At 39.7% G+C, this 17,007-nt stretch overlaps 1 protein-coding gene across 9 annotated transcripts in view; it reads left to right on the forward strand.

Moving 5' to 3' along the window:
- Positions 1–17,007, forward strand: part of PCYT1A (phosphate cytidylyltransferase 1A, choline) — an 87,816-nt gene that overhangs the window by 24,158 nt on the left and 46,651 nt on the right. For 5 of the 9 annotated variants that reach the window (XM_023623565.2, XM_023623564.2, XM_001501275.6 and 2 more), the window contains 7 exons: positions 2,212–2,311; positions 6,116–6,232; positions 6,924–7,075; positions 9,259–9,337; positions 10,023–10,165; positions 11,582–11,770; positions 12,676–16,899. In XM_023623565.2, the coding sequence (XP_023479333.1) occupies positions 2,212–2,311; positions 6,116–6,232; positions 6,924–7,075; positions 9,259–9,337; positions 10,023–10,165; positions 11,582–11,770; positions 12,676–12,882 (987 nt within the window). In that variant the 3' untranslated portion in view covers positions 12,883–16,899. Of the gene's footprint in view, positions 1–2,211; positions 2,312–6,115; positions 6,233–6,923; positions 7,076–9,258; positions 9,338–10,022; positions 10,166–11,581; positions 11,771–12,675; positions 16,900–17,007 lie in introns of those variants that run through there. The other 4 variants (XR_011429174.1, XM_070243531.1, XM_023623566.2 and 1 more) reach the window with 1 other exon arrangement.

Consider the following 17,007-nt stretch of genomic DNA (forward strand, 5'->3'; position numbering starts at 1 on the left):
GGATTCAGCTCAATTGTGATGTGATCTGTTTAGAATTTAAAATTCTAGTGAATATCGGTATAGCCCAACAGAAATTAAAAGGCTTATAAGGGAATATTATGAACAACTTCATGCCCCCAAATTTGACAATTTAGATGAAATAGACAAATTCCTAGAAAGAGACAAATTACCAAAACTGACCCAAGATAAAATAGAAAATCTGAGTAGACCTATCCCAAGTAAAAAAATTGAATTAGTCATTAAAAATCTCCCCACAAAGAGAAGTCCAGGCCCAGATGGCTTCATTGGTGAATTCTATCAAACATTTAAAGAAGAAATAATACCAATCCTGTACAAACACTTTCAGAAAATGGAGGAGAACACTTCCTAGCCCATTTTATGAGGCCAGATATATCAAAGCCAGGCAAAAACATCACAGGAAAAGAAAACTATGGTTCAAAACCCCTCATAAACTTAAATGCAAAAATCCTTAACAATATATTAACAGATTGAATCCATGAACTTATAAAAAGATTTATACATGACCAAGATTTCAAGATTGCACCCAAGAATGCAAGGTTGGTTTAACATATCCTAAAACCAATTAATCTAATATACCATAATTAATAAAATAAAAGGCAAAGTCAAATATGATTGTTTCAGTAATGCAGAAAAGGCATGTGACAAAATCCAACACCCATTCATTATAAAAACTCTCAACAAACTACAGAAAGAAGGGAGATTCTTCAACCTAATAGAGGGCATCTACAAAAAACCTACAGCTAACATAATATGTAATGGTGAAAGATTGCACGCTTTACCCCTAGGACTGGGAAGGAGGCAAGCATATTTGTCCCTGCCACTTCTGTTCAGCATTGTCTTAGAAGTTCCAATTAGTGCAATAAGGGATAATAAAAGGAAATTAAAAGCATCCAGATTGGAAAGGAATAAGTAAAACTGTCTTTATTCACAGATGACATGATCTCATACGTAGAAAATCCTAAGGAATCTACCAAATGAATAAACAAATTGCTGGAACTGATAATTGAGTTTAGCAAGGTCACAGGACTTAAGATCAGTATACAAAACTCAACTGAAATTATACACACAGACTCACATACAAATCAGTTGCATTTCTATATACCAGCAAGGAACAATCCAAAAATAAAATTAAGAAAACAGTTCTAGTTTTTATCTAGACTGTTGGTGGTGAGCATGATGAAGTCTGTACAGAAATTGATAAACAATAATGTACACCCAAAATTACACAATGTTATAAACCATTTATGATCTCAATAAAATAAATTTTTTAAAAAAGCATACAGTTCCATTCACGATAGCATCAAATAGGATAAAATACTTAGGAATAAATTTAACAAAACCCCTCCCCATTTTTTTTTTTGCTGAGGAAAATTTGCCCTGAGCTAATATCTGTGTCAGTCTCCTCTATTTTGTATGTGGGACACCACCACAGCATGGCTGCTAGTGAGTGATGTAAGTCTGTGTCTGGGAACCGAACGCAGGCTGCTGAACTTAACCACTAGGCCACGGGCCCAGCCCCTAACAAAAACTGTTAAGTGAGGCTTTCCTCTATAGAGGAAAGAACATACCTGCATTTTTATTTCAGCTTTGCCTCTGAGTAATTGCATACAATTCATATAACTTCTCTGAACCTTGATTTCCTCATCTTTAAATTGAAGATAACTAACTGTTGTACTACTTGTTTCACAGGGCGGTCCTGAGCATTAGAACATATTTGCAGTGTAAAGCATTACGTGGTGATAATCATGCTTAATAAAATACACAGGAACTGTTTGCCTTCCCAGTCCCCTGGTTGAAGTGGTACGAAAATGCACTTATGAACCTTGGCAATTTTGTCCCACAGAACAGGGTTGGCTGTTCTGCCATGTGACAGAGGAACCGTCATTCTGGACCCAGTTAGTTGGCACTGTGCTTAGGTTCCCAGCCACCTTGTTCATTGCTCAGTCTTACCCTGAAATCACCAGCAAGACATTTATTTTTCATGCTGTGATTTACTCATTTGGTAAAATATGCCAACTTTTACTTGTCATTTTAGAATGCCTTTTTTCTTTTTTATGTTATGAAGTTTTAGGAGGAATTTTAATCACAGCATGCTGAATAGCTGATTGTTCTTTAAAGCTCCATTTTTTGAGTATTTCAGTTTGTACCATTGAATTTAGCTTTCTTTTCTTTCACTTTCCTCTTCTTAAGGGCTTACGGCAGCCAGCTCCTTTTTCTGATGAAATTGAAGAAGACTTTAGTAAGCCCTATGTCAGGGTAACTATGGAAGAAGCCAGCAGAGGAACTCCTTGTAAGTAAATGCCTATTTACTTTGCTATTTTACTATTGTTTTTAGCATTCAACTGTATTTATCAAATCTATACCTACTGTCTATATTCTTCTCTCAGTTTATCTGGAGAGACTATTTGGGAGAGGAGTTCCTTCCATCTGCTTGTTGTTCTATTTGAGAGGATAACTCTACTCCATAAAATTTTGTTTTTTCTTATTGTACACTTGTTTCTCAGGTCACAAGCTATATCATAGCTCTGAGATATAGTGGTACATACTTGCTTCCTGGACTGTCGTCACAACTATGAGATACAGCAGAGCAGAGACAATAAGATATTAGTCTAAGCTGGATTATAATCTTGTCTATTTTTGCAATAATATGTTAGGCTGTCACTTTTTGTTTTGGTGAGGAAGAATCACCCAGAGCTAACATCTGTTGCCAATCCACCTATTTTTAAAAAAATTTTTTTTATTTTTCTTATTTCTTATTTCTTTATTTACTTTTTATTGAGATTATGATAGTTTACAGTCTTGTGAAATTTCAGTTCTACATTATTATTTGTCAGTTATATTGTAGGTGTACCACTTCACCCTTTGTGCCCAACCCCCCTTTCCCCTGGTAACCACTAATCTGTTCTCTTTGTCCATGTGTTTTAATTTCCACATATGAGTGGAGTCATACAGAGATTGTCTTTCTCTATCTGGCTTATTTCACTTAACATAATACCCTCAAGGTCCATCCATGTTGTGAATGGGACACGTTTATCCTTTTTTATGGCTGAGTAGTATTCCATTGTATATATATACCATATCTTCTTTATCCAGTCATCAGTTGATGGGTACTTAGGTTGCTTCCACTTCTTGGCTTTTGTGAATAATGCTGCAATGAACATAGGGGTGCATGGGTCTTTTTGAATTGCTGATTTCAAGTTCTTTGGATAGATACCCAGTAGTGGGATGGCTGGGTCATATGGTATTTCTCTCTTTAATTTCTTGAGAAATCTCCATACTGTTTTCCACAGTGACTGCACCAGTTTGCATTCCCACCAGCAGTTTATGAGGGTTTCTTTTTCTTTTTCTTTTTTTTAAAGATTTTATTTTTTCCTTTTTCTCCCAAAGCCCCCTGGTACATAACTGTCTATTTTTAGTTGTGGGTCCTTCTAGTTGTGGCATGTGGGATGCCACCTCAGCATGGCCTGATGAGTGGTGCCATGTCCGCACCCAGGATTCGAACTGGTGAAACCCTGGGCTGCTGAAGCAGAACTCGCGAACTTAACCACTCGGCCACAGGGCCAGCCCCTGAGGGTTCCTTCTTCTCCACAACCTCTCCAACATTTGTTATTTTTTGTTTTGGTTATTTTAGCCATTCTAACGGTGTAAGGTGATATCTTAGTGTAGTTTTGATTTGCATTTCCCTGACCAATCCACCTCTTTTTTCACTTGAGGAAGATTAGCCCTGAGCTAACATCCCTGCTAATCTTCCTCTATTTTTTTGTATGTGGGATGCCTCCACAGCATGGCTGATGAGTGGAGTAAGTCCACACCTGGGATCTTAACCCACAAACCCTGGCTGCTGAAGCAGAGCATGTGGAACTTTAACTACTTGGCTGTAGGGCTGGCCCCAGGCTGTCACATTTTTTATAGCCTTCAGAATTGTCCTTCTAATCTTCCTACATTCTAGTAGTCAGTACTCTAGCTATGATGCTGCTGATTGATAGAGGACAGAAATATCCCAGGTTGGGAGATGCTCATCACTTAATTTTATCTTTATTGATATTATAATTTTCCAGGGTTTTTTTGACTCACTATATTATTTTCAAAGCCCATACTTTTAATTTGTATGCTTAGTTTACATAATTAATGAGCAGTTTTTGACCACATAAATTATTAATATATATTCTAGATATTCTTCCTGTTTTGAACAGTTGGTTTTAGGGATCATCATAAATAGAAACTTTCATGAGCATTTGTTAGAAATATAAAACCCTATAGGCAGCTTTCCTTACCTCTCTATAAATTCTCCAATTCTCCTTTTTTTCCCAATTCTTTTTTAATTCTTCTGATTACTATGGTAAGTGTTCTCTCTACTCTGTAAATGTAGGGCTGGACTCAAACTTAAGTAAGCACAAGGGAATAAGAGGCAGTTATAGCCACAAATCTGTGTATTTCCAGTATATAGAAGATATTTGTGGTTACTTCTTAATTATGTTGGTGTGTTTGCCCTCTGTTGTAACTTAGGAGTAGCTAAATAGGAATAGAAATGAATGCTGGACAGTGTCAGGCCAGGGATCTCAATACCCCTTGGCTATATCTTGGCTATATGGAGTATGATTTTGGGGTCCACAAAATTCCAGAGAATACTTTCCTTTTGCAAAAGTGTTTAGATATAGCTCATGTTGATCACAAACCTTCTGATTCATCATGTAAGTTTTTGGGTTTGGCTCCCCTTACTTGAGTAATAGGCAGGCTAATGGTGCAGAGTAAAATGACAACAAAGAGAAGCAGAGGCTATATGTAACAGGGTGTAATGGTAGTAGGTCAGATTTCAAAATACCACTAAACAGTTCAAGGATCACATTCAGATGTGATATTAGACCCTGTTGAGGTCAAGAACGTTTCATGTACTCTCTAATGGCACACATTCAGAATGCAGTACCACACTCATCACATTAGTTATATTACCTAGCTTGTTGCTAATCTATCCACATACCATTTGTGGTACATAAAATGTATATATGTGTAAGTGTGCTGTTCCCAAGTTTTGAAGCTTATAATTAACAACCACTAACTAATAAACCTAATTTTTAAAAATTTTAGAATAATATAATTTTACAAGTAAGTCATTTTTGAGATTATCTACTTTGTAGTCTCTTCATTATATAAATGAAGAAATTAAAGTTCATAGAAACTAAGAAGTGAAGTCTCCCCTACAGTAGAACAGATAATTGGTGACAGAATTGAAGCTAAAACTTAAGTTTTTACTTCCTCGTGTTCTTTTCACCCCAGAGTGGTGCTACTCTTTGTAGACATTGGTTATAAACAATAGAAAACCATCAGCAAACTGATTGCATTTTGGGTAGAACAAATAGTCACAAATTAGCCTATAAAGTTTGCCAGTCTAATTTAATCTCCATTTTTCTCCTGTATCTCGTTCTGTCTTTTCAGTTTTATGTTAAACAATCAAGTAACTGACTGTATTCATGCCAGTGCTAGACAAGGAATAAACCCATAAAGAATCTACGCGTGCCATAGTTAATGAATTTTAAACCAATAACTGGTACTTACCCTCCATCTTTCTCAATCTCAACCCTCTGGATCACTCCTTACTCTCCAGGCAATAGGAGGGAGATTTATTTTCAAAGCAAAGCATTAGTCATTAGTGATCAAGGCAGCTTTCTTGAAAATGAGAGAGCAAGCAGCCAGAATATGGTTTAACTACACTCTGTTCAAACATAACTGAAACTTAAACATAAATTGAAGGTGAGAATTTTGAAGTTTAGGACATATATGTTGTATAACTCTTCCCTTTCATTTCTAAAATAACTTGAAGAAAAATCATGAAATCCAGTTACCTGAGGAGTTTGGTACAACCAGGCTAACAAAGAGAGTTAGGGGATTTGATGTCAAGAGGGTCTTTGTAGCCAAGGAAGTCTGTGATATTATTCCTCACAACGCCAATCCACCCCCAAATTAGGGTGAATATCCAGAAAACACCTTAAGAGAGGGGTATGCAGGATGGAACGGTCACATAGTGCCATTTCCATTTGTCAAATGCAAGGTGTTGAATCAGTTTATTTCTGTAATAAAGTCTTGCCTTTGGATTTAGGTGAACGGCCTGTGAGAGTTTATGCAGATGGAATATTTGACTTATTTCACTCTGGTCATGCCCGGGCTCTGATGCAAGCAAAGAACCTTTTCCCTAATACATACCTCATTGTGGGAGGTAAGAAAACATCTAATGACTTTAGGTGCTGTCCAGAGAAAAATCATAGTAGTCCTTTTCTCTCTCATATCTTTATAACCTGAGTACATTGGCCCTCGTTTGAGTTTTTAAATAAGGGATATAGTACAACCTCTCTAAAACATAAAGTATATGAAGTACTAGCAACCTAAACCTGGAGAGAAGAGCTCCAAGCTCATTGACCTGAGATGGTCAGTATTTATCTCACTGCTTTTAGCTGAGTTTCTGGAGTCATGGGAGCAATGTTGACCCCATTGCCTCCTTAAGAAGAGCATTTGCTCTAGATTTCAGTTTATCATTTTGAATCTTCTGAAATACAAGTCTTCCAAGCAAATGTTATGTGGTTCAGTCCAGGCTTATAAACATATAATAGGAAAACAGTTTTAAAGACTTAATTGATGCAGAAATGCCCAGTAGGTTCATTTCAAAGCCTATTGTATCCTCTCTTCTCCCAAGTGTGAACATACTATTTAGTGAGTGTTGCTCCTGAAGGTGTATCTTGGATTAGGAAAAGCACTGTTACCCAGACTGAACTACATCCAGAAGATTCTTCTCCAGGTCGGGAGATTGGTTACAGTCCTAGGAAATGGGAGAGGATGAGAGAGGTTGATGACTAAGGAGTGGTTAAGCAAAGGGGACTTTGACTTACAACTTTATGATGTGGTGAACTCAGTTTGCAGTGATGAGCTAACGCACAACTTCAAAGGCTTCACAGTGATGAACGAAAATGAGCGCTATGATGCAGTGCAGCACTGCCGCTACGTGGATGAGGTGGTAAGGAATGCCCCCTGGACCCTGACGCCAGAGTTCTTGGCAGAACACAGGGTAAGAAACTGGGCACACGTCCCCATTCCTTGTTCCAGATTTCCCTCAACTCTGAAGGCTTCTGGTACTTCCGCTAGTTTTCCACTAGCCCTATTTTACTTCTATCTTCTCTGTAAGTTTCACATAGAGGAGATGATGGTGATATTACTACTAATAATAGGCATCCCTGACATGTATATGGAGTTTGCTGGTTTATAAGCACTTTTACATCCATTATATTTCATTGCTCCCCACAATGATCTTGTGTGGTAGTTATTATTCCATTTTACATATGAGAACAGGGCCCAGAGAGACCAAATAACCTGCTCCAGATTACACTGTAGCAGGGTTAGAAACTGCTCTTCAGTTACGTGGTTTTTTCCTCCCGTACTGTAGGTGTGTCCACCCTCATAGAATGTCAGTCTCTTTAGAATATACATAGCCCCAGCCATGCTCTCAAGGAGTCCATATTCCAGGAAATAAGAAAGATAGACATAGACTTCTCTTGTGTTGACTTAAATTTAGTTTCAGGGCTTTGATTTTGGACTAGAAGTTGTCTGGGATCAGAAACCAGGGATGTTTCTTTTTTACTCAATGAGTTAGTATTGTAAAACCCTTACCTCCTTTTAATTCTCTCACACTAAAGCAACAGGTTTCCTACAAAAGGTGGATATAAAAGATGAGAAGGACTTATCAGACTAGGTTGGAGGCCCTCAAGCTTGAGGAACCAGCAAGCATATTGTCAGTTTTCTACAAGAGTGTGTGGAATGTTACAGGTGAATTGTTCAGTGAGCAGGAAGGAACAAAGTTAGCCAAAGTGCTTCAAAAGCAGTACTTGGGGAGGCCAGAGGCTAAGGGATATTTGTTATAACTATTTAAGATTAGAATAGATCTTTTATAGTTCTCTAGCTTTTCTTTCTTTCTTTTTTTTTTTTTTTTTGAGGAAGATTAGCCCTGAGCTAACATCTGCCACCAATCCTCCTCTTTTTGCTGAGGAAGACTGGCCCTGAACTAACATCCGTGCCTATCTTCCTCTACTTTATATGTAAGACACCTACCATAGAATGGCTTGCCAGGTGGTGCCGTGTCCACAGCCAGGATCCGAACCGGTGAACCCTGGGCCGCCGAAGCACAACGTGTGCACTTAACCGCTAAGCCACCAGGCCTGCCCCTCTAGCTTTTCTTCGTCAACACTTAGCAGCTAGTGGCACCAAAGGTGATAAGAAAGATTATTGTCAGCAACACAGCCAGGCAGACCCAGACAGAAGAGGTTGGAGGAACTTCCAGCTTCTCTTTTCTGCTTGTTGGTAGTGTGTCCTCAACCATGAGCCTCACTTGCCCGCCATTCTTATGTTTACTTTGCTGCCTATGGATCCCTGACAGGTTGTTCATGGGTAAATGAGATGTTAGCTGAGAGTCCCTGACATAGTCCTGAGGAGCATGCTTCACACTACAGTAGCTTCTGGGAGTTGGGTATGGTGGTATTAGCAATTATATTTGCATAGGGCCTATGGCTTATTCAGGAAAGAGTAAATATGTGAGGTTTAGCAGGGCTCTCAGAAAGATCATTGATCCCAGTGCCATTGACCTCTTCTCACTGTTGCAAGAGATACTGACAGTAGTATAGTGATAGATCCCAAGACCTACAGGTCTTTTATGGCTTTGGGTTTTGCATTTCTCAGGAGTACACATGTATCTATTCCATTAAAAGGGCTCTTGGTTGCTATTTTTATATTCCTACTCATCTCATGGACTGAGAGAGAAACCAGTTAACAAAAAAGTGACCTCTTTCTCATATTTTTAGAAATCCTTATTTAACCAATTGTTAAGATCTAGGAGGGTGGGGAGATGTCCTTTCTTCTTTCCTTGGCTTCACCCACTAACTAGCTTACCAGCAAATCCTCCAGCCCTGTTTACCACAGCGTGGTGACTGGTATACCATGTAGGAGTAGCACTTCCAGTAGAACAGGAGAAATAGCTAAAAAGAAACTGGCTGACTTCATATTTATGATCCATAAATAATTAGGTTGGATGGTTTGTGAATGAATCGAGGGGTTTTTGACCAAAGCAAAGAGAAATAAAGAGAAAAAGTCCATTTGAGCCCTGGCTTCTGTTTGTTATCTTTCTTCTGGGCCTCAGAGTATGTACTGGTTTTTTTAATGAATGGCAGAAATGGGTTTTAAATGACGTTTTCTTATTTTCAGATTGATTTTGTAGCCCACGATGATATACCTTATTCTTCTGCTGGGAGCGATGATGTTTATAAGCACATCAAAGAAGCAGGTGAGTAAGTTGATGTGCATCCTCACTTTATGGAGTCTCAGGGGCAGTGACAGAGATTCAACCACATTGCTACTTTAGAGAGGAAAATTTATACACTGAGAAATTCAGCATCCACTTTCAGGTCATACTTTGGGTAAGAGATTAAGGTGAGCATAGCACTGATATCCATCAATTCGCAGTCTAAACATCCACTTTTGATACCTCTTAATTTCAGGAAACCGTTTTCTTTTTTTTTTTTTTTAAGATTTTATTTTTCCTTTTTCTCTCCAAAGCCCCCTGGTACATAGTTGTATATTTTTGGTTGTGGGTCCTTCTAGTTGTGGCATGTAGGATGCTGCCTCAGCATGGCTTGATGAGTGGTGCTATGTCCACACCCAGGATTCAAACTGGCGAAACCCTGGGCCGCTGAAGCAGAGTGCGCCAACTCAACCACTCAGCCACCGGCCTGGCCCCAGGAAACCCTTTTCTAGCCCCATATTTTTCTTAAGATTAGGGCTGTGTAGCTCCTTCTTTCCTTACTCCAAGACTTTAGTCAGTCCTCCTCCTGTATGTCAGTATCTCCAGACTTCACTTAGCAGATTCTGCTTTTTGAGGAGAGGAGAGGGATGTTGTTACCAGTTTCCATCTAGTTCTCCTGCCTGAGCTAACCAGAATGTCACAGAGTTTGTATGTGTTCTTGGGTTAGGCATGTTTGCTCCAACACAGAGGACAGAAGGTATCTCCACATCAGACATCATCACCCGAATTGTCCGGGACTATGATGTGTACGCGAGACGGAACCTACAGAGGGGCTACACAGCCAAGGAGCTCAATGTCAGCTTTATCAACGTGAGTTTCAACCTCATCCCAGAGTTCCCTGGCTTTGTAGGATACATGGTGCCTGCTACTTCATCTGAGCTGAATTTGCTTTTCAGTCTGCTATAATTATTACCTCCAAAAGCTCAGTGAACGCCTCTTTGCAGATAACACTATGCTAAGCTCTTTACAAAAAGAGTAAAAAAGAGGCATTTTCTGCCTTTGTGGGCTAAGGGTACACAGCCAATTAAGTAAATAAGAATGTATCACTTACATAGTACAGTACTTATATCAAACACATTTAAAACGGTCATTCTTAACCTTTTTTCTTTTGATTGGATGGTCTTTTGAAAATCTGATGAAAGCTATGGATCCTCTCCCTCTGTGGGTAGTGACACACAAATTTTAAAACTTAGCTCCATGTGCCCTGAGAAATTGCATGCAAAATGTTGATTTATGAAAGCAAAGTCTATCTTAGCTTAATATTGCCTTTTACAAACAAACTGCTGTATATGTTGTATATAAATTTTACCTCAATAAAGTTGAGTTAAGTAGAAGAAGAAAGATGCTAACTACATCTTCTACGTAAGTAGTTTATTATGCTCCCTCACCTGCTCCCAGCTCTGTGAATTATAAGAATAGGTGAATTGGTTTCATCTAAATATGATTTATCTATGCAGATAAACCCTAACTATTGTTAACCACCTATTACAAATCTTTATCTATTTTCAGGTGTTTAAAAACTCTAATCATATTCCTTTCCCTTTTATGATCCGGAAATTATGAAAATACTTTTCATTTGGCTAAAGACTTCCCCCACTCCCACCTCACTCCCAGGGGGTTTATACCATTTTCCCTTATCTTTAGGGAAGCTGATAGGACCAAAGAGTCTCATCTTCGTCTTGCGAATGAACAAACAGACCTCCAAGTACTAAAAATAAAACAAACAACTCTTCTAAAATTGTAAAATAAGCCAGTGATAGAGGGGAAAAAATCCAGAACAATAAATGAATTATGTAAAAGATCTAACTTCTGCTTTCAGCCTATTGTAGTTGGCTTATTCATGGCAATGTTGTGCAGTGACCTTGTTGCTCCCAATGCATCTCCGTCTAGAATGGGGTTTGGGTCATGTTGGCATGTTTATGTTTTGTCTTTAAAAATCAGACTTCATTTGGCTACATGCCTGTCTGTTAACAGGCTTACCCTATATATTTAATTTAGTCTCGGGCTTCCACAATGTTAGAATTATCACACTTTTGCATAAGATGACCATGCAGAGCATGTTTATCTGTTATTATGCTAGAGAAGTGTAGGATAGAGTAAAGCAAAGTGAAATTCTAAAGATTGAAAATAGTGTCAATAGAGTGTCAAACCATGTTTTTTCTTGCCCCTTTTGTAAGGAAGGTCAGGGTAAGTATTATTTCTCAAAACAGTTATTTCTTTACCTAGGAGAAGAAATACCACTTGCAGGAGCGAGTTGACAAAGTAAAGAAGAAAGTGAAAGATGTGGAGGAAAAATCAAAAGAATTTGTTCAGAAGGTAGAGGAAAAAAGCATTGACCTCATTCAGAAGTGGGAAGAGAAATCCCGAGAATTCATTGGAAGTTTCCTGGAAATGTTTGGTCCAGAAGGAGCACTGGTATGTTCTTTTTTGCCAGACAATTTAGAGCATTTCAGGAAATTTAGGGAACTCTCATGCTGCAGAAAGAATTATAGAATCCTTAAGCAGAGAGGGACATCGACATTAAGTTGTCTAATCTGTTCCACTTATTGGTCAGAACTGTATCTCAGCTATCCCCAAGAGGCTCTTTAAAATGTTTACAGAGGAGTTCTTTAAAACATTTATACATTCTCCTGAATAATTTTGCCTGCTCTCTGTCACCCTCCAAATCTGGTGACCAGGTAAGCGAGTAACCTTGCCCAGCTTGCTTCTACATTACATTATAGATAGAAGGAAAGGAAAGAACAAAGAAGATTAGAAAGAAAGCTGCCTCCAGTACAACAACTGCTGCAGGATGGCTGGGCAAGGTGAGAATTCTGTCCTTGAGGAGTAGCAAGGTCTCTGCAAGCCAAATAAAAGGTGTATGTGTAGCTATTCAACAAGTGAGCCCTAGCTTAGATATCAGGAAGGATCTGACTGTGAGGGTGTTTGGATACCAGAATAGATTATTCAGGGAGAATATGGAATTTTCTTTTCAGAGAACTTTAAAACTAGGATAGGTACCCTTTTGTCTGAGTTAGTTCCTTTGTTTTTGCCTGGAGCCTGGACTACAGACCAAGTAGCCTTTTAAGAATTCCTTTGACATAGAAGTCAAGGATTTGGTGACTGTGGATAGCAGGCGGGAACTCTTAGACAAGTAGTATAGCATAGACCACTTGAGGGAGGAAATTGCCCAGAATCATGGCTGTGTCCCTGTTGTGGCTTACTTGATCATTTTTGACATTGCAGAGGGCACTCATGATAATTTGAAGTCTTAGATCCTCTAGTGGTGATTTGGGAGGATCTGTAGCGTTTTTTCTAACTCTTCCTTTTGGTCTCCCCAGAAACATATGCTGAAAGAGGGGAAAGGCCGGATGCTGCAGGCCATCAGTCCAAAGCAGAGTCCCAGCAGCAGCCCCACTCGTGAACGTTCCCCTTCCCCCTCTTTCCGATGGCCTTTCTCTGGCAAGACTTCCCCGCCTTCCTCCCCAGCAAACCTCTCCAGGCACAAGGCTGCAGCCTATGATATCAGTGAGGATGAAGAAGACTAATTTTTCATCCCTCCTTTCCTCTCCCCTCCCTCTGTCCCATCACCTCCAGAAGCTCTTTGTTGAATTCCAAATTGTGATCCCAACACTAAACCTAAGGACAGCTACAAAGGAAAGACAATTGGGGCAAGAGAACCTAGGATGGGGAGACCAGACAGCCTGTCCTCCAAGAGACATCACCCACCCATACCAAGAAGGAGGCTGACTACACCTTAGAAGCCTGTTTTGCATCCATATACCCTCTCCATGGACTTTGCTTTACTGTTTATGTTCATATGATCTTGACAGGGAAATTATCATTTTTATTACTTTTTAAAAATTAATCTTTCAAATGTAGTAAGTAGAACTAATTTTTTGCCCCTGAGGAGTGGGCAGAAGGAAGCGGTATAATACCCAGAGGCCTTTTCTTCCTGATACACTATAGTGTTTGCCCCTTCTTCTGAGGCAAACTGGCTAGCCAAGTCCTTCAAGCAAGCAGTCATGCTGATGGGTGATTTGGGGGGCGAAATATCATATTTTTGGTTTCCTTAAAAAAAAGCTAAAAGCTGAGTTACAGTCACAAATCCCCTAAATGTACTGCTGGTACATGTGTCCATGTGGCTGTGGGAAGAAGGAGATCTGAGCCTAACTTTTCTTACTCCCTGAGGAGTTTCCTGTTGGACCCAATGGGGTCCATGAAGACACTGATGGGGATGGAACCAGACCACATGGCATCAGCTGCGGTTTTTCTGCTGTGTTCATCTTCTCAGAAAACTCTGTTGCCCAGTTATTTGGGAGCGCTTATCAATCTCTTTCCTGCAATCTACCTTTAAAGGAAGGGACAGTTTCTGGTTACTGTGATTGAGGAGGGGAGTGAGGCAATACCTAATCCTATACAAAATCAGTTTAGATTAATTTTTCTATTGGGAGTAAGTCCCTGGCCCTGCTACTCCTATTTTGATTCTTATTACCTAGCTTTTTACAAAGTACTTTGTAAATGTCTGCAGTTTGAACATGATCTGTTAATCCATGTTGCTCATAGCCATATTGACTATATAGAGAGATGTGCACACAACATAGATGCAAAAGCATAAGGAAACACCCCCTTTTCTAAAGCCTTATCTTGACCTCTGCTCCTCTTAAGAATGTTCTTGTCTGGAACCAGTGCTCCACGTGGTGTTTCTTTTCCTCAGAGTTGCAGCTGGCAGAGATTTCCTCCACTGCCCCTCCAGCAGGCCACAAAGCATGGGTTCACATTACAAGAGTATGGTAGGTTTTCTCCCTCGCCATGTGTGCCTGGTGGTTATGGTCCTGCCTTCCCTGTTAGATTCCCCAGGGGGATTCACCTCTTGAATTGCACATCAGAGAATGCTGAAGCTTAGCACTTGCTGTTGAGTGTGAGCCCATTTTAACCTCCAGCATCCTATAGCTGCATGACCTAGCAGATCATCATCCACCAGTAATCCTGTAGAGAATGCTGAAGCTTGACACTTGCTGTTGAGTGTGAGCCCATTTTAACCTCCAGCACCCTATAGCTGCATGACCTAGCAGATCATCATCCACCAGTAATCCTGTGGCTGAGTTCAGAGGGAAATTGCTTATGTCCAAGCCCTACCCTGTCACTCATAAGTACCCCTTGTGGGGGTGGAGTTTTAGTGTTTTCAGCTAAGAAAACCACATTTTATCTTTTCTTGTCCCTCTGCTAGGGCTGTGAGCATCTCATAGTCCCCTTCCTAAACACTTTCTGATAAAACCTACTCTTCTGCCTGAGGATCAGAGGCTAAAATCACTGCCTACCTGCACAGCAGGACTCCCTAGGTCCTTAAAATTCAGATCACCCAGAGTGACAAAGCATGGCAGATAGAGGGACAAAGAGGGGGAACTTCTTGTCCTGATGGCCTAGGAAAACTACATTTTTAACTCTTCTCATGAAGTGCTATTTTTGCTATCAAATCTGGTTTACATGAGCTTTGGCTTGGAATTCTTTTTTTTGAAACAGTTAATATTTTCTTACATTACTCAGCTTCATATGATCACATAGTTTAATTTTTCTGCTTTAGTCTTTCCTCTTTGGGAATTCTGCCTATTTCTGTCTTATTCTCCTTAGTATAGAAACACAAGTCACCACTGAAGCCCACCTACTTGTTCCCTCAACGTACACGTTATCCAAGTGTATTTGGAAAGGGAGATGCCTAGAATGTGGTTTTCCTCCCTGCAGTCTCTCCTCTCAAGTATGTTGTCTTGTCTAGGTCCCAAATGTTTGGGCCATCCTCCTCTGCTCTGTCAGTGGGCTGCTTTTGGCATGCCCTGCCCTTGGAATATGACCTCTAGGCTCATAAGCTCTGTGAGACTGCTGGGGCCAGCATGTGCACATGTTCTTGGAAAACTCTCTTGCCCCTTTTGGCAAGCCTCTACTGTTTCGGTCTCCTAACACTAGTATATCTTCAAATAATTTTGATTGGAAGCAAAACTTTGATGGTGTGGCATGTTAGGTACTTTGGGATGAATGTGAGCCTAGGGGCTGGACAAGGATGGGTGGTTGGAAGAAGCTGTTGGGATGATGCATTATTTGATCATTTGTGCCTAATTAAATGAGGTTAGAGGTTTGCATACCATGACCGTCCCTATGATATATAAATCTTCTAATATTAATATTTGAGGCTGTGGAGCTCTTTCTCTGAACCCCATGCACAAAGCAGTCAGCCTGAATAGGTCAAATGTGGCAGAGATGGGAGAGCCTTAAAAGTTGATTGGCTTCAGAGCCTTTGCAAGACAGAAGGAGAATGGAGACAGAAGCCTTGTATCTGGTGCTGAGGAGGTGCCATTTCAGCAGTTACCTTGAGATGCGCTGGGCAGGAAGTTTGTTCTTTTCATACACTAGACTCAGGAGCACTGAAGAATAGAGGTTGAAGCTTTAGGGGAATAGAAATGGATCGTTTGTACTGCTTCAGCTGCTTCTGATAGCTAGAGCTCAAGACCATTATTTTGCTGAGACTTGGGTAAGAAGGTTGGGGATGTGAGGAGGTTGAACATCCTGAAGAGGAGAAAAAATATGAAGGAGGTCAAGAGAACTTTTGACCTTTTGTGATCACTGATAACTTCTTAGGCAGCACCTGAGTTGCTTATTTTTCTTATTTTACTTGCGACCACACAGCTGGTCAGGCAGTCTCTGGATAGTCTCTCTACAATGATTTTTCACAATGCTTTCATTATTCTCTTTTTAGAATCTCTTGATTTGTGGGTAGCTTCCCCCCCCCCCCCATTGCCTTTTTAATCTTGTTCCGGATCCCTTATCTAAAATCTTTCCAGATCAATTATATTTTGCTGCTTTTCTGTAATTTCCTAAAAGCCATAGCTTCTATGTTTTCTGTCAGCACACACTCTCACCAGAAGTTGAACCAATACAGGTAGGAAAAAAAAGCTCCCTTACCAGTGTTTTTAATTAATGGTATTTTTTTTAAGCTTACCAATATAAGTATTTTTAAAGGCTATATTTTTCAAAGTCATACAATGATTGTTCTTGTTTTCTCTCATAGAATAGATTGTCATGGGATAAAGAGTGGTTCCTAGCTTCTATTTTTCCAGATAAGTAGAACATGTTCTTGGGATTATACTATTAATTGTTAATTTTCTTTAAAAGAAAGAAGGAAGATTTTCTGTCTGCTCAAGTTTTATGTTAGTACTCAGATTGGGGTAGAAAACAAAAGTACTAAGTTTAACATTAGGATGACTCAGGTTGTGTTCCTTTAGGTATAAAGTGGGCTTTCCCACCCTTCTTTGGGAGACACTGACTGTTTTGAATACAGAGACTTGATTGTTTGGATTGTTTTGTATTGAGGAACCTGAAAAAAAAAAAAGTCTTGGAAAGAAATGCTGCCCTTGGCGTGAATGTTAGCCCCATCACCAGTGCCGGCATCCACAGGGACATTTTCCTCAGTCGGTGTTGAGTATATCATTTTCCTGTCTGAGTGTTATTAATTTGTTCAGAGTTATATTGGCTTTTGTCATTTAGCCAAATAAAGGCAAAGTGGTTTTACCTAATGTTCATTTCCTGTGTTTTTGGCCTGCTATCCATGGTGCTATGTTTTGTGTTTGGGCTTTTACCTGTACTCTCAGTTCCTTTGCTTTTGCGTCCTAATTTGTCTCCTC

Source organism: Equus caballus, chromosome 19, assembly GCF_041296265.1.
Source record: "Equus caballus isolate H_3958 breed thoroughbred chromosome 19, TB-T2T, whole genome shotgun sequence".
In the NCBI taxonomy this organism is placed as follows: Eukaryota; Metazoa; Chordata; class Mammalia; order Perissodactyla; family Equidae; genus Equus; species Equus caballus.